The 21,847-nt window shown below is 40.4% G+C and overlaps 2 protein-coding genes across 4 annotated transcripts; one reads left to right on the top strand and one right to left on the bottom strand.

Annotated features, from left to right (window-relative positions):
* Positions 1-450: 450 nt before the first annotated feature.
* Positions 451-10,450, bottom strand: wbp1 (WW domain binding protein 1). Its single transcript, XM_026254834.1, has 4 exons — positions 10,252-10,450; positions 9,338-9,440; positions 4,541-4,708; positions 451-2,627 (listed from the first exon to the last, which is right to left on the bottom strand). Exons 1-4 carry the CDS (start codon positions 10,312-10,314, stop codon positions 2,251-2,253), a joined length of 711 nt encoding a protein of 236 aa, XP_026110619.1. The 5' UTR covers positions 10,315-10,450; the 3' UTR covers positions 451-2,250.
* Positions 10,411-15,516, top strand: LOC113084433 (ADP-ribosylation factor-like protein 3). 3 transcript variants are annotated; one of them, XM_026254841.1, is made up of 7 exons: positions 10,411-10,550; positions 10,748-10,853; positions 13,453-13,596; positions 13,687-13,803; positions 14,484-14,534; positions 14,754-14,939; positions 15,170-15,516. In XM_026254841.1, exons 2-7 carry the CDS (start codon positions 10,851-10,853, stop codon positions 15,215-15,217), a joined length of 549 nt encoding a protein of 182 aa, XP_026110626.1. In that variant the 5' UTR covers positions 10,411-10,550; positions 10,748-10,850; the 3' UTR covers positions 15,218-15,516. The 3 variants fall into 3 exon arrangements, with proteins under 3 accessions (XP_026110626.1, XP_026110621.1, XP_026110620.1); XM_026254836.1 differs by having other exon boundaries at positions 10,442-10,536; positions 15,170-15,312; XM_026254835.1 differs by having other exon boundaries at positions 10,461-10,550; positions 10,752-10,853; positions 15,170-15,312.
* The last annotated feature ends 6,331 nt before the right edge of the window (positions 15,517-21,847 follow it).

Here is a 21,847-nt window from a genome sequence, read left to right as displayed (position 1 = left end):
CTTTACCAATTTATTTAGCTCTTCTGCATTAAATTGGTTGATTTAACATAGTTGTCAACTAATAAAACTAGCAAAGCTGAAAAAAAAAAAACCATTCCTCAGGTCAAGAGAGGCTGTCAGCAGTGGCACTAATTTCAGTTTAAACTCAACAATTGAATGGAACATACAAAGGATATGGAGGACATAGTGACAGCAATTGCTGTAGCTAAGGCTCATAAGCACAACTTTTAATGTGACAATCTGTTACTGTAAATATGAAGATTGTACTCTATCAGCAGGAGTTCTGCAAGTGATTTTACCCCCCCAGATATTAGTACCAAGTTGGTCAAGAATTGCCTGCAGATTTATTTCCACACTACAGATTTCTATTAGTCATCATCAGTACAGTATGTTGTCTCAGTCAAACATAATGATGTGAGCAGATGAACATCAAAAACACACAGGGACGGCTCAGTGCCAAAGCTGGTTTATTACTTTTATTACAAAAATAAAATACAAATGACTATAGAGACACAGCAGACGTCTTACTAAAGAACCGACAGTAGAAATGCCACACAGCTTTCAGTGCTGGAACCACAAACGTGTCTGGAGATCTGTGAGCATTTCCAAATCAGCTGCTATTTGGCAGAAATCATCATCATCATCACTAGTTACTATTAGAAAACCTCACGGACTGTCAGATGAGTCAAGTATAGGCCAATTCACACCGCACAGACAAACACCAATAAAAAAGTTGCCCGTGTGATTTAGAAGTTTATGAAAAATAACTGTCATGTTTACACTTTAGCAACAGACACTGACAAATGCTGATTGAATATGTTCACTCAGACGAAAATAAACCCCAAAAGGGGAACACACGGATCAGACAAAACCCCTCAAAAACGTGTTTGTTGCCGTTTATTTGTACGCTGTGAATTGGCCTTAAAATGCATTACACACTTAAGCTGAGCACTACTATTATAAAGGAGTATGAAGTCAACAGCTCATGCTTATAGAACTGTGCCATGATGCAGATTTGCGCTGTGATTTGGCTTGGTATTAAATGTCTGTATTATAAACACACATTTGACAACAGACTTGGAGCTGCTCAATGTCAAAGGCTTTATGTTTGAGAGCACCTATGTAATGTGATTGACACAAGCGTGCTCAAAACAAAATCTGAAACCTGAAATGATCCAAAACGCCTCAGATTTCACCTGTAAATGGTGATCAATCCATAAGAAACGAGGCATTGTGAACAGAGTAAGTACACAAACTAAGGGAAACAAACTCTATGACAGGACAGACACAGTAATGAGTGTCCGGTGAAGAAATGAACATGAACTTATTTGATTTGATTATAGAGAAAAGGAGTTGTTTGAATCACGTGAACATGAACGGTATTGCTAAACAGATGCCGCCGCGCTAATGCAGCTCACAAAAGAGAGTCCTCATTTTTTGCATAGCCTAGTTAGTTAGTTCATCTAGATCTACACCAGGAAAGGCACAGAATCTGTAAACTTTGTGAGAATTGGGATGGAGTTAAAGAATTTTGAGAGGATGACAGCGTCCTTCAGTGCAACAGGAAACAAAACAGGGTTTGCAGCCATGTTCAGAGGGTTGACAGAGACAAGCATTCACGGAAACAAACACGACTGACATCAGAATACCAAATGAAACATTCTGATCTTAATTTTAGCCCTTAATGCAGGTAAACGTCAGTCTTCCTCTACGACATGACACTCATCGCCGCCTTTTGTGGCATCTTCTGATCATATCTGTGCTTCACCAATAAACATAAATCATAGATCATAAATCATGTGACTGCAGCAGGTCACACACAAACACGGGACGCCACATCCAGATCAACACAAGCTTGTTTACAGCAGTGTATGAAACAGGTAAGGCCACGATGAGATACACACACACGAGACGATCAGCTGACTGTGTTTTTATCTGCTCGACCGGCTCTCATGGGATTCCTCAGCACACAAACATCATAAAAAAGAACATGTGCCACCCTGTGTGTTTGAGACAGTGCGTGCGTGTCTCCTGCGGGAGGAGACATATGTGTCGATCTGTGTGTGTGTGTGTGTCTCGCTCTGGGCTGAAGTCTCGGTGCAGCTGTGAGAAACAAACAGTTGTGTGGATCAATCGCTCAGTCTGTTAGAAGAAAGCGAGAGGGATGCTGGGAAACGGACAAACACGACGCAGTCAAGACTGTAGAAAAAGTCTGTCACAAACTCCCTCATTCCTGATACTGACGGGCTGTCACACCTGGCGGTCGGTGGTGGCAGCGGGTTCGGCCGAGAGCTCTTTGCTGGCAAGGGTTTCACACTCGGAGCAGCAGCCGCCGTCGGCTCCCTGACACAGCGATTCCTCCTCGGGCCCCGAACCCTCGTCCAGCTGGCACACACACACCTCGATGCCCGAGTCGCCCGTCACATGTCTGCGCCGCCCATTGGGCTCCTCGTCCTCGTCCACTTCCACAGCCGTCTCAGGCACAGGCGGCTCCAGGACCACGGCCGCTTCCGTCCTGCTGGCGAGCACTGGGACGTCAGGGGGTGACTCTGAGTAGGGCGGAGGGGGCGTGGGCGGATGGGCGATCACCTCCTCATAGTCGGGTAGCTTACAGTCTGTCCAGAACCCTGAAAGTGAAGGACACAAACGTGTCAGAGTGTTGCTCAACTTGACCAAAATAACAGACACAGCTGCTGCGCTCGTTTCAGAGGTGACGTGAAGCACATTACAGCCCCATTACCAAACAGATGACAGGAGCATATTAGTGGAAGCTGGACGAGTGTCTCCATGTGTCTGACTAGCTAGAGTGAATGCAGTTAAAGGTGCTGTAGGGAACTTTTGTAAAAAAATATTTTTTACATATTTATTAAACCTGTCATTATGTCCTGACAGTAGAATATGAGACAGATAATCTGTGAAAAAAAAAAAATCAAGCTCCTCTGGCTCCTCCCAGTGCTCCTATTGCCATTTGCAGAAAGTCATCCGCTCCCGGTAAAAAACAACCAATCAGAGCTGCGGTCCATAACTTTGTTTATGTTCAAAATGTAGAAAAATGAACGTAACAAGCGAGTACACCATCCATTTTCCAAACCGTGTTTTAGCTTGTCCTGAATCACTAGGGTACACCTATAATAAGTGTTTATATTCGGACTATTTTAGATTGCTTCGGGGGTACCGCGGCGGAGTAACCCAGTACCTTTGCGATTCTTCATAGACATAAACAGAGAGAAGTAGTTCCGGCTACGATGTTCTTCCGCAAGACGCAAGCTGTTCTGTTTATTAACCGCTAGAGCGTCAAAAGTTACCGACCGCAGCTTAAACTGGTTGGTATTACGGAGGACTGATGAACTAGGCTGAATATGGATCCGACTCTTCTGAATGTACATTTGTTTTTAATGACAACTGATAAAAGTTCACATTTGCCTTCACTGAAATATAGCAGCTTTTGAGTCATACTGGCTAATATTACATTATATTTAGCTGAGAACATCACCTTTGTGAACATCTTTGAGAACTTTTGTGTCATGGAAGAACAAAAAGCATAGAGATGAGTAAATGAGGTTATGTTATTTTAAGGTCAAATTTTAATTATTAACTTTTGCCTCAATCTCCTAATTTGCTGCTTTTTAAACAGTTAGTAAGACAGTTGTTAAATTTAGGCATGAAGTAGGATTAGGGGATCTAAAATATGGTCATGCAGAGTAAGGCATTAATATGTACTTTATAAGTACCAACAAACAGCCAATATGCTAGTAATATGCATTCTAATAAGTAACTAGTTAATAGCGAGAACTTGTCCCCAAAGTAAAGGCTCATTTTAATGTGTGCGTGAATGAGTCCCTTAATTCACAGCATGACCTTCTCAAGGTTTGCACTATAAGCTAAAGATATCTGAACACCCTGGCCAGTGCATGTCAAGCGAAACCAACATTTTACTGTATTTTCTGATGATTTCTCTAAAATTGCGTATCTCCTCCGTGAACTACAACTCTGAGTAGCAAATGCTGCTCCATCTGAGAGCATGTGACAAATCCCACATTTAATAACATTTTTTACTCCAAACTCCCTTCATTACTTCAGTCAAGTGTTTGAAATAATACCTTCTGTGAGATGATGTGGCTTCTCAAACAGAATAATTAAAATATTTGATTGAATTCTAAGCAGTGATAACGTCGATTAGCATTTCATTATAGATATACTTTATGATGATGAAAATCATAAGAAGAACTCAGATAAACCATATATTCCCGTAGTCGTGTGTTTATTAGTAATGTTGAATCAACATTTTTTGTTTCCTGGATTCATTTCCTGGATTTCTTCTTCTGGGCATATTTGGATTTTCAGCACGAGATCGCCCTCTGGCCTTCAGATGGAGATTTTACTACTGATCACAGAACTGTGCTTCACTGAGAGGTACGCATGAAAATCGCACCTTCTGTGTAATCGTGATTTATTGCCTTTGCAATTTAATTTCAATTATTTGTGCAGCCCTAGCGCAAATCAGGCATCCGTGATGGTGTGGTGTGAAGACGGTACTCACGTAGGTTGAGAGGAGGAGGAGTGACGAAGGAGCTGGAGGCACCCTGATATGCCATCAGACTGATCTCCCTCTGTCTCTGCTCCTGCTGCAGGCGCATCTTGACGCGCCGGTGTCTGTATGCACAGCAGCAGCTCAGCATGATGATGAGGGTCCACACCAACCAGAACCCTACAGACACACACCATCATCACCATCAGTCCTTGCATACCGTCACACTGCTCTAAATATCAGTCATTTGATCAATGCCAACAATCCGATCGCATCTCTAGATGACTGACAGGTGGCTCTTCATGTCTTTAAGAGACTCAATCAAATGTTTAATATCAGTAATTCACCTGATTCAACAAATAAATGGTTGATAATCATTTTCAGCCCAAAAGCAATTTTAGTATTTACAGAAATTATGTTTCCGTACAGATATATATGTACAGTGCATAAATGAGCACACCCCTCTGAAACTTTAATTCAGCAATTACTCTTTACCTAGAAGACATGTTAGAGCTCTTTACAGATATGATGATCCAGCAGAAAATGTTGTTGTACAAAAATGAGTACACCATTCTGAAAGTTACTAAATAAAACAAACTAACTAAATCTGGTGTAAGTTTAAGGCAATTTTTGATCAACAGGTAAATATGTTGGACCAAAACTGTTAAAGATAAGCAATTTATTGACAATTAAAGGGGATATCGGATGCAAAAATCACTTTTACATTGGGTTTGCACATAATGTGTCTTAGCAGTGTGTGGACACAACCACCCTACAATGTCAAAAGTCCACTCACTACTTTTTTTTAATCCCCCAACAAAACATTAATCAAGCGTTTTAATTTTCTGAGTAATATGATGTTATATTGCTCAGGCACCACCCACAACCACTGATGGACTGGCCCATGTTAGCATAGCTCTGCCCCTCAGCCAGTTGTACGCTGTCTGACATTTTCTCCGTACTCAAACAGTTGTAGTCACAAGCAGTTTTGGATCAGAATCAAGGGGCGCTCACACTAGACTTTGAACGTGCAGAATTTTTTCGGATGCCTCTGCAAATATGGCTGGGAGCAGGATATAATGGTTTCTCCTCAGTTATCACAACATGGATAAGTCTCACACTTTACATTTTTTGATTATTTACAAATCACCTTTCCTCTTCCACATAAGAAAGGGGCGGGGTGAGCAGATATAATTAGCATTTAAAGAAACATGCACCGAAACTGCTCCCTGTGAAAAGAGCTGTTTTTTTTTTTATTTTAAAGGGTGCTGTTTAACACAGATACTGAGGAATTTTAACCAAAGTATGTTGCAGACATTTTAATAAGACCCTAAAAATCGTACCAACTTGTGGAAAAAAGGCATCCGATGTCCCCTTTAAAAGTGACATATAGCCATATTTAGGCTTAATGGTGACAACAATGGGACCAATTGAGAGAGAACTGACTGTAGATTTATTTCTTAGCACAAAAGAGGACAATGCTACAAGAACACCACCAAATCACAGTTTGAAAATCAAGTGTAAAAATATACAAAGGTAAAACAGCAATTCAAAAACATTGGACTATATTGTATATTTGAATAATCAGGAGTTCACTTTAAGCTCTGTGTCTCAGAGCCGGCAAACGCTATGAAAAGGGTGACACTTTATCTAACCGAGTAAGATGCAGCCTGCAGAAGTGACATGTTTATCCACACCAGAACTACCTAGTGTAAAACTGAACAGTGAAATGAATTAAATTTAGTGAGCTGATTCCACTCAAATAATAAGGAAAGTTAATTGAACTTAACTGAAAAACAAATGTTATGTGAATAGAAGATTTATTTGTAGTAAGCTTAAATTAAAATGATTGAGTTTTCTAGTTTCCAGCATACTTTGCATCAGACTATAAGGAAAATAAATGTTGAAATTAAGTGTAATTGTGTTTTTGCACTAGATTAACATGGGGATACTTAAGTTAGTATTTAATGTTGTGTTAGCATTTACAGAGGTTTCTGTAGTGTTATCGCTGTGGTGAAGAGTAGAGCCTGTGGTTAGGTTGAGGATGGACAGCTAAATGTTAAGACTATATATACACTGCATGTTGTTTTGACTATTTATGTGCAAGGTAGAGTATTTAAGGTAGCTATGTTAGCATGTCCTAGCGGGTGTTGCTACTAGCACTTACACCATCTCACAAAAGTAAGTACACCCCTCACATTTTATCAACCATTTTAGTATTTCTTCTCAAGGGACAATACTATAAAAAATTTAACTTGGATATATTTTAGAGTAGTCAGTGTGCTCCTTGTATAGCAGTATAGATTTACTACCCTCTGAAAATAACTTAACATACAGCCATTATTGTCAATATAGCTGGTTACAAAAGTGAGTACACCCTATGTGACAACAATGCTGCATGTCCTATTCATCATGTTCATGTTTTTGTCTTCTTGACAGGACCATACAAATTTGTGTATCTTGTATTATGTAAAATGTGGTGCTTTGGGGAACAATTATCTCATACATGGCACCTCATGGCAAAGAACTCTCTGAGTATCTGTAACGGAAGCCAGCGAGTAGTTGCTGTGCAGGTAAACCTCACTCCCCGATTTCAAGAGATGCACTAGCGACAAATACTAGTGGCTGCGGTCATTAAGCCTCCTTGTCAGTGTGCGTCTGTATCCCATGCTGAACCTGGGTTCGAGAGGGGTTAGATTGGTGCCGTGACCCGGATGAGAGTGAGGTTTAGGTGGGTGAGTGTAACGGAGGCCAGCGAGTAGGTGCTGTGCAGGTAAACCTCACTCCCCAATCTCAAGAGATGCCCTGGCAACAGACGCTAGTGGCTGCACTCATTTAGCCTCCTTGTTAGTGCGGTTCGAGGCCCACTCGGAGCGAGGAGTGGCGGTGAGGACCCAGGAGAGAGGGGTTACATATCTGAGAATTAGAATTGTTGATCTCAACAAAGATGGCCTAGGCTATAGGAAGATCTGTAACACCCTGAAACTGAATTACAGTATAGTGCCCAGGGTCATACAGAGTTTTTCCAAAATGGGTTTCACTTGGAACAGACCTTGCAGGGGTCGATCAAAGAAGTTGAGTCTTTGTGCTGTGCTACAGGTGCAGAAGCTCGCTTCATAAATCAGATGCATGAGTGCTGCCAGCATGGCTTTAGAGGTTGCAGAAGTGGAAGGTCAGCTTGTCAGTTCTCTGACCATAGGACACACATTGCAACTAGTCAGTTTGCATGGCTGTCATCCCAGAAGGAAGCCCCTGCTGAAGCTGGATCACAAGAAAGCCTGCAAAGAGTTCGTTGAAGATAACCTGTCCAAGAGCATGGATTACTGGAACCATGTCCTGTGGTCTGATGAGACTGAGATAAACTTGTTTGGCTCAGATGGTGTCCAGCATGTATGGCGACACCCTGGTGAGGAGTACCAAGAAAATTGTGACTTGCCTTTAGTCAAACATGGTGGTGGTAGCATCATGGTCTGGGGCTAAATGAGTGCGGTTGGTGCTGGGGAGCTGTGCTTCATTGAGGGAAACATGGATTCCAACATATACTGTGACATTCTGAAGCAGAGCATGATCCCCTTCCTTCAGAAACTGGGAATAAGGGCAGTTTTCCAACATGATAATGTTGGAAAACATTATCTAACATTACCTAAGATGACAACTGCCTTGCTGAGGAACCTGAAGATGAAGGTGACGGTGTGGCCAAGTATGTCTCCAGATCTGAACCCTATTGAGCGAAAGGTGGAGAAGCACTAACACTCAGCAGCTCCGTGATGTCACTATGGAGGAGTGGAAGAGGATCCGAGCAACAACCTGTGCAGCTCTGGTGAATTCCATGCCCAGGAGGATTAGGGCAGCGTTAGATAACAATGGTGCTCACACTGTTTTGACATGTTCACTTAGGGTGTACTCACTTTTGTTGCCAGCTTTACTGACAATAATGGCTGTATGTTAAGTTATTTTCAGAGGACAGTAAATCTATACTGCTATAAAAGCAGCACATTGACTATTACAAAATAAATCCAAGTTTAATTTCTATAGTATTGTCCCTTGAGCCAATGTGGTTGCTGAAATGTGAGGGGTGTACTCACTTTTGTTAGATACTGTAACTAAAATGTTTTGAGTGAAGGTGATTTTTATTCTAGACAAGCGGTTTATCATTATCATTATGATGAATAAGGAGGGACTGAGAACAATTCTAAGCTCTACTAATTAAAAAAAAAAAGATATTGCTTACTCAAATATTTTGAGGGAAATAAGTTTCCTAAAATGTTTTGAGTATACTCAACTTCGGGTTTCAGAGTGTAGCCAAAGCACAACTTTTTCCGAAAGCCAATATTTACAAAATATTGACTTTCTGGGAATCCATATTCTGGTCTCATAAAACCAAGTCAATAATTTTGGATCTGACAGCATCCACAGTGTTATGGTGTTGCTAGATGAGTACAGTGAGAAGTCCCTGATTCCTAGTGACATTCAGTTCTCTTCTATCGGGATGTATGAGTGCTGAAGGTTCATGAGGGAGTTACCTTAGCTTTATCAATGATGTCATGAATTACCATAATGAGAATACAGAGGAAAATGTATTTAAATATAGTTTCAATGTCTCAATGCAAAAAATGAGCCAGAAAACAAGCTTTGTTTTCATTAAGTTTTTCAATCTAATTTTATTCCTTTTGATTTTGAGCTGAAATATGAAGTGAACATGCTCAGGCTGGTGGACCAAACAGCTCATAGCATTGTACTGTCATGCGTGTGAGCCTGAACCACATACGGATGGATGGGTGGGTGTTTGTGTGTGTGTGCTGCACTTACACCAGAGCTCGTAATAGTATGTGCAGCACTCGGTCTCACCACAACAGTAGCCCATTTCACAGCGGTACTGTTCATTGTTCACGCCGAAACAAAACTCCTTCCCCTGTCAAACAAACACAAGCATTGAGTGAAAGACAACAGCACAGATCTGAGCTCTTCATCATGCACACTCCAGGCTTTACATCAGCGTTTGTGTTGGAGGACTGACAGTAAACACTCTCAACACTCGGAGAAAGAGTGTGGCTCCTTTATTATGAGCACAAAGGCAAATTCATCTTTGAAAACCAGACTCACCAGTCAAAATCAGATTTCTGTGTCAAAAAGCCCATATTAGTCTAAAAATTATAGAGACAAAGTAATGCAAGTGTAGTTGAAATCAAACAATAAATATGAAACATTATATATAATAATATAAAATTTACTAAATTGGGTACTCTAATATAATACTGTATAAGGAAACACTGTGTTGCCTGTTGGACAGGTGAGTCTTTGTTTGCTTGTGAACTATGATGGGCGCTGGACATTTTACCTACACGATAACCTTTAAAAACAATCGGTACGAGTCAAACCGAAACCTCACAAAGACACAAAGCCGGCGAACTAACTAAACACCCTACAGACATACTGCAAAACACTGCAGACACCGCATAATCACAAACACTAAAGTACAAAACAATAATAATAAACACCAGTTTTATCTTTTCATGTCCCGAATGTCTGTGACTTTAAAATGTAAAATGTTAATATTGGTTTTAAATATGTCCCGTAAGAAAGGACATAAGGTGTTTATAACCATTGTTACACGATGCTGGTTTTATGGCTTTATCGGAGTTGTTTATCGAGGCCTCGCTCCGTGCTGATCCCGGAGCTCGAGTTCAACACTCGCCGCCTCAAAGGACGCGCCGCCGGCTTACCTGAACTAAACACGTCCCTGTACAGAGAAGCCCCACCACGGAGCCCAGCAGCTTCTGTAGCATCGTGCTGCGTTTTTCTTTCCAAACTCGAGCGGAATCATAAAGCTTCAGTTGAACAGACGAGATGACTGTCCGCGCGACATGTCTGTGTTAATGAATGTGATTTAATGTGATCCACATACAGAGGGCAGCAGCATCACATTCAGCCAAAACAATAACAGCAGTAAAAGCGACACTGAAACCGAATACTGAAACACATCCTCTGCTGTTTCGCATTACATCTAAGTACGTGACTATGCGTGAGTATCGTTATATTAATCGGTCTATTATATTTTTTAAAAGTATATGCTTATTTCCTACAACAGCAAATCAAATACATTATAAATTTGTAAATTCTCTACTGAACATCATAGTTAAAAACCACAAAAATGATAAAAACTAATACATATACGAACAGAACGTTTTTATTCAATGTGGACATTTTGCATATTTTAAGATAGTTTGAATGTAACGTGGCAGTGAGGCTTTATTATCCCCTGACGTCAACCGAATGACATCAATCGCGCGTTCTGTGAGACAACAGGAGCGCGCACTGAGGAATGGTGAGTATCTCGGCTGATATCTCATATGCTCTCTCTCTCTCACACACACATACATTTCATTTATATGTGAACAGTCTGATTGCTTAAGTTTTCTCTCGGTTTGATCTTTTTTAAAACACGTTTTCTATCGGTTTATATTGAACACTAGCTATTCGATGTTTGAAGATGCCTTAAAAAGCGCTTAACGGTTTATTATAACGCGCTACAATTAGAAAATTGTTTTTTTTGTTGTTTTTAAGTATTTGTAAGGAGTTATTAAAAAATGTAAATCCATATAGCCTACGCATCTATTAAGCAAAATAAGCGATACGAGCCTTTAACAGAACTTCGATGTTTCACTGTTCTCATTTAAATAAAGGTAACGTTATATATTAGATCATATGAATGTAGTGTGTTGAGTGTTTACTGTACATATGGCACAGAAACTGTCTTGAGGTTTATTTTGGTTAGCAGCACGTGGAGCTCTGTGTTAATCTGTGTCAATCCCATTCAAAGCAGCTAATTAGCTCATCGGAACACAGTCTTGTGTGATTGGTTCAGGATCAGAAAAAGCTCCTCTGCTCATGATGACCAGACAGAAATTGGTTGTGGCTAGAAGAGATACAGCAAAACCGGAAGCTAACCATTAATTTAATTTTCTACTTATTAGATTGAGTTTTAATTAACGCCTACACCCCAAACCTAAAGCTATCCCTTACAATGATGCAAAAGTAGTAATTATTTTTTTACAGTGTGCGAAATTAGGCTACATTGATGTGCGCATGCCCAGTAGTTTTTGCTGTATGTCATCTAGCTTCATCCACAAACATTCTGGGGCCTCATGTATAAATCTTCACAGGATTTTAAATTAAGTGTTCAGAGTTGTTCTAATTTTTTTTCCACTTGCCAAATAGTATCTTAAACTGTTTTAAACAACTAAAATGTTTGAAATTTTGCCTATAAGGTGAACATATATTTTAGGAAGTTATATTTAAATGGAAAGAGATAGGCCATATCTCAAATAACTTACTCACCGTGTCAATAACAAAACATTTTTTAAACGAAACGTTCAAATCTTACAGTTTCCTTCAAATTCTATCTTTTAAATACAGCTGTCTGTACTGAGGTTCTACAATGTTATTGGTATCGGACCTGTTCAAACCAGCCACTGGACTGTTAGATTAACAAGCGTGTCTCTGTAATTACCATCTATGTTCTAACGCCATCAGACGAAGGCAAGTTCACAGGAACGATCATCATTTACTCAATATTTTCTAAAAACATGAGTTTGCTATTTAGAACACAATTGTGATGCGCCACATATTTAGGGGAGACCGGGTATGGCTTAATATCGGGAGTTGTAACAGCATCATTTCCACCTTTCATGGATGAGCTCAGAGTCCTATGATAATTTCATTATTTACCCACTTCCACTTTTATATGAATGGTTTTCAAGGCTGTATATGTAGATTTTATATATATATGTATACAGTACAGACCAAAAGTTTGGACACACCTTCTCATTCAAAGAGTTTCACTATGAAAATTGTAGATTCACACTGAAGGCATCAAAACTATGAATCAACACATGTGGAATTATATACATAACAAAAAACTGTGAAACAACTGAAAATATGTCATATTCTTGGTTCTTCAAAGTAGCCACCTTTTGCTTTGATTACTGCTTTGCACACTCTTGGCATTCTCTTGATGAGCTTCAAGAGGTAGTCACCTGAAATGGTCTTCCAACAGTCTTGAAGGAGTTCCCCGAGAGATGCTTAGCACTTGTTGGCCCTTTTACCTTCAGTCTGTGGTCCAGCTCACCCCTAAACCATCTCGATTGGGTTCAGGTCCGGTGACTGTGGAGGCCAGGTCATCTCGCGCAGCACCCCATCACTCTCCTTCTTGGTCAAATAGCCCTTGATGCCTTCAGTGTGAATCTACAATTTACATAGTCATGAAAATAAAGAAAACTCTTTGAATGAGAAGGTGTGTCCAAACTTTTGGTCTGTAACTGTGTGTGTATATATATAAAGGTGTATATATATATATATATATATTTATTAATTGAGTAGGCTTAGGCTATTTGCAATCAAGGAACACAGGAAACACACTTTGTAGTATCGCTATTCTACCACTAGATGCTCTGTGTAAGCATGCTCAGGGTTGTGCTTGTATACACACACTTGTGCTTGTAGATCCCACACACTGTTATTACACACACATTACGCACTGTTGATAAATGAAGCCTGGTGTTTTTACCTTAAGTATAGTGCTATCTCAGTTCCAGCATTATAGTTTAAGTGATCGGTTTATTACCTAAGTCATTCCCTCCTGGAGCTGTGAACTGATGACTGATGCTGTTTTAATATAAGTGTGTTGGCCAGATATTAATTACAAAAACACAAAAAATTTTACTAGATACCTTTTGTTTGGTTGGTTGGTCGCCTTGATATATTTTATAGTTTGTTTTTTTTTTAAATGTAAAAAGGCAGAAAGTTTTCTGAAGCCCAAGGGTTCTGTTTATGGTTAGGGTTAGGCTTCGAGGATAGAATATAAAGTTCGTACAATATAAAAATCATGTCTATGGAAAGTCCTAAAAAAACACTGTGTGTGTCAGGGCCTGCTGTCGGTCTTAAGGAGACTGAAGAACTCTCCTGAGCAGGAGGTTCGAATCCTCCTGTTGGGTTTGGACAATGCAGGCAAGACCACCATACTGAAGCAGCTGGCATCAGAAGACATCAGCCACATTACACCTACACAGGTCAGTCACACATAGATCACAGCAATACCTTTTCTGACCAAACCTCTGCAGTGTCATTCGCTCTCAACATGGTGATGTCTTTCTAAACAGGGCTTCAACATAAAGAGTGTCCAGTCTCAAGGGTTCAAACTAAATGTCTGGGATATCGGTGGACAGCGGAAGATCAGACCTTACTGGAGGAACTACTTTGAGAACACAGATCTCCTGGTGTTTATAGTTCATTAAATGTCTCTGATGTTGTATTTGGAGAGTATTTTGGAAACGTTTTGCTTTGTATAATTACAGTTTTCCTCATTATTGTTAAGGTCAACATGAAATCAGCATTGACATTGGTTTATTTGTGTTTATGTTGTGAATGATTCATCAGTGATATTCCTGTAAAGAAAGCACTGTTTTTCTTTATAATTCCTTATCAAAAAGTTATCTCTTGCTCCAACTTCATTCAGTTATGATGCTCAATATTACAAACTGGCATTTCTAATCATATTACTTTAATGTAGTGTCATAATTGTGTACACTGTTTTGTTGCACAGATAGTTTCACTGTTTATTATACTTGTAGTTATTTCCGTGTTGTGGTGGCTGATGAAAGTCTTGCACATATACAGAAAAGCTTATTTCTGCTTTAAAACAAAATATGTCTGAGCGGTCCTTAATCTACACTTAAATATGAAGTGAGCATAGATTTGGGTTAGAAGATTTATTGGACGATGATGGACACTCAGACGGTGGGCTTTATGCCGTGGTACGTCCATGACACTACAGAAGTAAATGGGTTACAAATGTGGTTTCATGTGAATTTGATTTGATCCAGGATTATTTCTATCAGCAATTGTTAACTTCATAAAAACAGATGAGATTACACTAACCACTGTTAATTTATTACAGATTTTCGTGATTGACAGCTCAGACAGAAAACGCTTTGATGAAACAGCACAGGTGAGACGTTCATCACCGTCTGTATTATATATCAGCCGGAAGCTGTCCTTTACATTTCACTGAATATGAAAAGATTTTTAGGCAATAGACAGATGTTGTCAGTAGACCATCAGCCAGTCTAATAATGTTGCCACTTTTCTTCTTGAAAACCCAACCTCACTAAACACACTTCACTCTGTGTGTGTGTGTGTGTGTGTTTGAATTGCCCACCATCATCAGGAGTTGGCAGAGCTGCTAGATGAAGAGAAACTGAGCATGGTGCCCCTGTTAATCTTTGCAAACAAGCAGGACATGATGATGGCGGCGACAGCGGCAGAGAACGCAGAGAGCCTGAACCTGCACACCATACGAGACCGGATATGGCAGATCCAGCCCTGCTCCGCTCTCACTGCAGAGGGAGTCCAGGTACACACACACACACACACACACACACTGCTTTTCCTATGATTATGGGTTAATTCCATAATGGTTTTTCTACTGTAAAAACTGTATTTTCTATCCCCTAACCCTCGCATAAAATCTACAGGCATTTATTGTTTTCAAAAAACTTACTGTATGATTCAGCTGAATACCACACACACACACAGTGTTCATGTGAGAGACACTGATGTAGACATGCTCTCTGTCTGCTGTAGGACGGGATGGTGTGGCTCTGCAGGAACATTCCCACCAGGAAGAAATGACTGACCAGAGTTTGAATTTAATCTTGACTCAGTGCTGCTGCTGCAAAGACCCTGTATCCTATGTTGTAATGCATTTATTAGCAGGAACAGGTTCTCCTGTTCGTAAAATGGTCAATGGCAAGCACCAGCTGGGATTTTTTTTTATTGATGGGATGCTCAAGTACAGTATTTATTTATAGAGAAGTTTTTATAGCCCAGGTTTTCACACTAATGATCTCATCCGGTCACTGATGATGACAGTCTCTGTCTGACAATTTACTGGTGTTTTTTTGGTAATAAACAAGTGTAATTTAGAACTATTAGTGCCTCTTTGTGTTTGTCTTGTGAGTAGTGAGTAGTCAGTTTCTTTGAACGAATATGCAGTTCTTTATGATGAACACTAGATGGAAACCTTTCTCAGCATTCACTATTATTATGCTGCAGCCACATTGATGGGCAGAAAAGCATTTTCATACACAACAGCACACAGCACGTTATATGAGTTAAATGAGCAATCAAGTTTAGTCCTCTTTTATCCACTTATACTGGAAATAGTGATCAGTAAGAAGAGTTTCCCTGTATCACAGGCCTCTGTGCCACAAAAAAACTACCTCAGTCCTAGGCTCATTTCAGCCTGTAGTTTTGCACCTGTGCATCTTTCTTGCATTTACAATAAGTCAAAACGCACCACCTCACTATTCAATTTCCAGAGTTCTCACCTTGTTCGCCATGATTTACCACGAGGCGCTGGCATTCTCCTTCGGTAATTGGCTCGGGCGCAGCGCTTTGCTCTTATGGGACATTTACATATGACTCTCTTTCCAAGACCTCTTCTAGATCTCCAATACAATTTGCATTTATATAGCCCACTTCATAGCTACATGATTTGAGTGTTTTGCCATTATGAAAACCCAGCAGCCCAGCCTTGACTTGCATGTGTTCTTGTGATCTTCCTCGGTCCGGAGTTGGACACTTATCTGGAGCTCAAGGTGAATCAGCAGTCAGCATTCAGACAGATGGCGCGGCGAGGGAATTCTGCTGAACGGACAGATCAGGACTGCAGACAGAGGAGAAAAAACACTCATCAGCACAGAACCCCTGTCTGTTATATGCTCAAATTAATTTTCTGTTAAACTTTTAATGAATTGTTGTTAAATTGTATAAGTTTTATGGTTTCAATTAATTAGATGTACTATTTGATGACTACAATTTAAAGTAACCATTGAAACAGAATCCAGAAGGGCCCTATGTTTCTGAGAAGACTGAAAATCCCTTCCAATCAGAGTTTTGGTTTCTGGGTTCCCAGTTCTGGTTCTGGTCCGACAGATCTGCACATTTAGGATTACACTCTTAAAAATAAAGGTGCTTTAAAAGGTTCTTCAAGTGATGCCACAGAAGACCCATTTTTGGTTGCACAATGAACCATTCAGTCAAAGTTCTTTAAAGAACCATCTCTTTTGAACCTTCTTGTAATCTGAAGAACCTTATTTCGCCACAAAGAACCTTTTGTGAAACAGAAAGGTTCTTCCGATGTTAATGGAACGCTTTAGACAAAAAGGCTATTCTATGGTCATCGTGAAGCACCTTTATTTTTAAGACACATTCATTTCAGCTTTCTGATTAGATTTAGGTGCTTTTCATCAGGGATACGTACAAAATGTGTGATGTTGGGAACCATTGCCAAACCACTACAACAAAAGTACTTTTCTGAGTATCTCTTTTTTGACTTTTATATAATTTACATGCTGAAGGCTTTGTTGTCCTGACAGGGATCTAAGTGGAACAGTTACTTGCTGTATGTTCCTGGAGCCCTCCAACACTAACCACATGTACTCTGTAGGCACAGCTTGCATTTTCACCTTGCATTTTTTGCACTAAGTAGTTAGGTGCTGCTAGTGAAGACAACAATTGCATTGATGAGTGCTTGAGTAAGGTTAAAAGATTAATTCTAGTTTAAACAAGTACATTTACATATTTCATCACTCATAACTCTGAAGAAAACACTGGACAAGGACCAAAATTTTCTAGTGTGCATGTGTCGAATGCCTTCTATCAAACGAAGTATACTTTAAAAGACTGTGCATTCAGCCAAAAGTACATTTCACTTGTACATTCTGCTCCAGATTACAGACAATCCTTTGCATAACTGTTAAGTTTAAATATAACATTTTAATGTATAAATATTAAATGATTGCAAACATGAAATACGCTACTTTTTAAATATGAAGCTAGAACCTCCATTAGGTGGCAGAAAGTGACTACTTTAATGAGAGAGTTGAATCAACCAATTAGTTTAAAAAGCTGATTCATTTACCTTTGCAAATGACTGCACTTACAGCCTCTTTGATGAGTTCTTGTGTAAGGTTAAAAGATTAACTCTAGTTTAAACAAGTGCATTTACATATTTTATCACTCATTATTCTGAAGATAAAACTGGACACTGACAAATCTTTCTAGTGCGCATATGTCGAGAGCCTGCTATCTAACAGAGTATACTTGAGAAGGCTGTGGATTAAGCCATAAGTATATTTCCCTTGCACGTTCTGCTCCAGATTGCAGACAGTACATCTTTTCATCCACACATCTCCGGACACACTGTTCACACGAAGACAGATTTCTTTTCACCAACTATGCTCATGCTCATGGTCAGTAGAGTATTCTTTGAAAGGCTTGCATTCTCAATTGTGTGCTAGATGGAGCAGAATGCTGTGGATCAATATAGTGTACTTGGGTTTTACACACACTGTGTGTGTTCACTACTTCCATCTGCGGTTTCAATGATTTGATCACAAAATGTTTTAGACCCTGTTTACACCTGTATTTACTACGAGCGTGAAAAACTGATGTAAATGCCAAACAGAGTCCATGTGCCTGTCACATGACACAAGCTAATCAGATCAGGCCACTCACAGATGTCCATTAGAGACTCTTCTCTCTCTCACGTCTATCAGTGTTGTGTAATTGTGTGTGTGTGTGTGTGTGAATACAGGTGAGTAATGAGACACGAGAAGGCTCATCTGTCTCTCCCTCCCTTTAAATCACACTATTCTCAGGTTTTTTTTTTTCAAATGTATTGTACATCAACAATATTAGGTTACACTTTATTTTACAATACACGTATGGCTGTATCCAGGGTTTGAAAATTAGTGAGGACTGGGGTAGGGTTAAGAATTGTGCTTAAAATAACCCCTAAAAATATAAGTCATACACTAAACACTTTGAAAGAGACAGACATGTAGATGTGTTTTTGTAAAAGATGTTTTCTCTGTTTTGGAGGGTTGAACATTGTTGAATTATACCATATTTATTGCATCATAATTAATACTAATAGATACTAATAATAATATTAATGCTTGACTAAGGTTACGGTTGGATAATTGTTTATTATTCATGCAATAATACATGTTTACTGTTATAGTTTCCTTACTAACCATTGCTCTATAGATGGTAACTCTAGTGCTCTTATGAATGTTTTTCAAGTGTTTTGAAAATTTAACTATTATACCGAATAAAATAGCAGAGACTTCTTCATGTCTAATGTTTGCATTTTTTTTATTTAATTCTGTAACCTATACTTATACAGATCTGTGTACTAGTCTTAAAGGGTTAGTTCACCCAAAAATGAAAATTGGTTTGTGTTTTACTCACCCTCGAGGCATCCTAAGTGTATATGACTTTCTTCTTTCAGTGAAATTCAGTTGAAGTTATAAAATAAAATAGTCCTTGCTATTGCAGTCAACGGGTGTAGCAGCAGAACAGTCCACAAGTCGTCAAATAAAGAGTGTGCATTCCTAATAAAACATGCTTCACAATTGAATAAAAATAAATCAAATGAAATCACAATCAACAAAATTCATATATGGATTGTGCATAAATGTTACGTTTAAATATACATTTTTGAATATAATTTTTCTGTCTGAAAGTTACTCTATAAGTTCATGTTTATTTGCGATCATGCAGATATTTGAGAAAAAAAAAGAAAGAAATAAAAACAGCATTCTTGTTTGTGTGATAGTCCTAAATCATAGGCATGGCTATGTTATAAAAACATAAACTCATTAAATTGCTATTTTTTTTTTTATTAAAATCATTTTAATCTAACTGCTTTAAAATGCTAGAAAAGAGAGTGTCCATAGTTTCTGTTACATCATCAAGTTATTCTGAGGTTTTGGATATGCTAAGGAATTTGGATACATCAGGAAGATAACTTAGAAAGCAGTCTTTTATGGTAGAAGTGATGGTTCTACCATACTTGTAACAAGAAGTAGAATTTACAGTTTTGGCTATATGAAGTTTGCACAAAACTAAATAATGAACTGAGATATCATCACTTGGCTGCATAATTTCAACACTATTGTAGAAAGGTTCAAGGATGGAAAGGAAGAGGACGAGGGGTCGGCTTGACTGCTGACGGTACTTTATTTCTATAATTCACTTTTAACGGCTCACAGTGTCAACTACACCAACATAAACACAATATTGCGATCACTTCCGGGTTTTCTTCTCTGAGGCATGATCACCTGTCAGCGGTCCTTCTCTCTCTCCAATACTCCGGTTTCCCCTGGTGTTAAATACTCTCTCCACGCCAATTACTAAAACAAGAGACAGGTGTTGATTATTTCTGTTCAACCCGCTCACTCACCGTTCGTCTCCCGACTCTCTCTCCCGCTGCAGGCTTCGCTAAACCATGCCTCCGCCTCCACATACCCCCGCCGCCCGACCCAGGGGGCGCCATCCGGCCTGCAACACCCCAACCCCCCCCCCCCCCATTTCTGGAGACGAAGTTGGCCGCAGACATCATCACTTTGAACTTAAAAGGCTGTAGAGCCAGATACCACCGAGTGTCCGCGCATTGGAGCCATTGCAGTGGAGCCATTGCAGGGGGGCGTGGTCCGAACAGAGGGTGCCCTGCCCAGGAGATAGTAGTCGAGGGTGAGGACGGCCCACCTGATGGCAAGGCATTCCTTCTCAATGGTGCTGTACTTTGTCTCTCTCCTAGAGAGCTTACGACTAATGTACAGCACCGGCCGTTCCTCTCCCTCGATCTCCTCAGACAGGACTGCCCCCAGCCCCCTGTCCGACTTGCACAAGAATTATGAATAATTAGCCACAAACCGTCTATAATATCCTGCCAGCCCCAAGAACTGTCTCACCTCCTTTTTGGTCTTGAGACGCGGACAGGTCGCAACCGCGGCTGTCTTGTCAATTTGGGGACGCACCTGCCCATACCCCAAGTGGAAGTCCAAATACCTTACTTCCACACGCCCAACCGCACACTTCTTCGGGTTGGCCGTGAGTCCAGCTCCTCTCAGCGACCTCAAGACCGCCCTCAAATGCTGCATATACCGCTGCCAATCATTACCAAATATAATGATATCATCCAAGTAGGCAGCTACATATGCAGCATGGGGTTGCAGGATCTTGTCCATGAGCCGATGAAAGGTGGCCGGAGCCCCGAACAACCCGAACGGAAGGGTAACAAATTGGCGTTGTGAAAGCTGTCTTTTGTTTGGATAAAGGAGACAAGGGGATCTGCCAATATCCCTTTGTTAGGTCCAACGTCTAATAAAAACGAGCTGTGCCGATCAAACAACTCGTCAACCCCGCGACATTGGATATGCTTCGAATTTCGATACAGCATTCACCTTGCAGTAATCCACACAGAAACGGACTGAGCCGTCTGTTTTCTGAACCCAAACTATCGGGCTCGCCCAGTTACTGTTGGATTCTTCTATTAACCCCATTTCAAGCATGGCACCTAATTCAGCCTGAACTACCTTTTTCTTATGCTCAGGCAAGCGATACGGCCGGCTGCGAACTACCACGCCCGGCTCCGTCTCGATATGGTTAGTACGGCCAGGTAGGAGCGAGAACAAGTTGTCAAATTAAGCCTGCAGTCTTGCTACATCAGTGAGCTGGGATGGCGAGAGGTGATTTCCACCTGGGGCCAGGGGGAGGAATTGAAATTTGACATTCGCCTTCGGCCCAAGATCGTTCTCTCCACTAATCACCATCGCCAACATCACTGGCTCCACCTCCTTCCATTTTTTAAGGAGATTATATATATTTGACGTGCCTCGTTCCTATCCGAACGTATAACCTCATAATCGAGCTCTCTGACTTGTCGTGCGAACTCAAACGGTCCCTGCCACTTTGCCATTAATTTGGAGCTTGATGTTGGGAGCAATACAAGTACTTTCTCTTCCGGTGCAAATTTGTGTAACTTAGCACCCCTGTTGTGTAGCCGGCTCTGTCTGTTCTGAGCTTGTAACAAATTCTCCCTAGATATCCGCCCCAAAGTGTGGACTTTTGTTCTCAAGTCCAGGACATACTGAATTTCATTTTTGCTTTGAAATGGTCCCTCCTCCCAAGTCTCTCTCAGGACATCCAGCACCCCTCGGGGCTGCCATCCGTAGAGAAGCTCGAAGAGGGAAAACCCCGTGGAGGCTTGCGGGACCTCTTGCATGGCGAACAACAAGGGTTCTAACCACTTATCCCAATTTTTGGCGTCTTCCTGCACAAATTTATGAATCATTGACTTAAGAGTGCGATTAAATCGTTCGATCGGTCGCTCCGGGCCTTATTTCCCCAAGAGGCATCCACACACAGAGACCCCAATAGAGCCGCGAAAGCAGGCCAATTCGTACCCAA

The sequence above is a fragment of the Carassius auratus genome, chromosome 5 (genome assembly GCF_003368295.1).
Source record: "Carassius auratus strain Wakin chromosome 5, ASM336829v1, whole genome shotgun sequence".
Lineage (NCBI taxonomy): Eukaryota > Metazoa > Chordata > Actinopteri > Cypriniformes > Cyprinidae > Carassius > Carassius auratus.
This window is presented reverse-complemented; position numbering and strand designations above follow the sequence as displayed.

What these genes read in the sequence shown, in the direction of transcription:
- wbp1 (XM_026254834.1), bottom strand. Translation starts at nt 10,314, where the DNA reads ATGCTACAGAAGCTGCTGGGCTCCGTGGTGGGGCTTCTCTGTACAGGG. An exon ending in CAGGGACGTGTTTAGTTCAG is followed by an intron (nt 9,441 to 10,251) that starts GTAAGCCGGCGG and finishes TTTGTTTGACAG; the next exon opens with GGGAAGGAGTTTTGTTTCGG. An exon ending in ATACTATTACGAGCTCTGGT is followed by an intron (nt 4,709 to 9,337) that starts GTAAGTGCAGCA and finishes GTGTGTCTGTAG; the next exon opens with GGTTCTGGTTGGTGTGGACC.
- LOC113084433 (XM_026254841.1), top strand. An exon ending in GCCACATTACACCTACACAG is followed by an intron (nt 13,597 to 13,686) that starts GTCAGTCACACA and finishes CTTTCTAAACAG; the next exon opens with GGCTTCAACATAAAGAGTGT. An exon ending in TTGAGAACACAGATCTCCTG is followed by an intron (nt 13,804 to 14,483) that starts GTGTTTATAGTT and finishes AATTTATTACAG; the next exon opens with ATTTTCGTGATTGACAGCTC.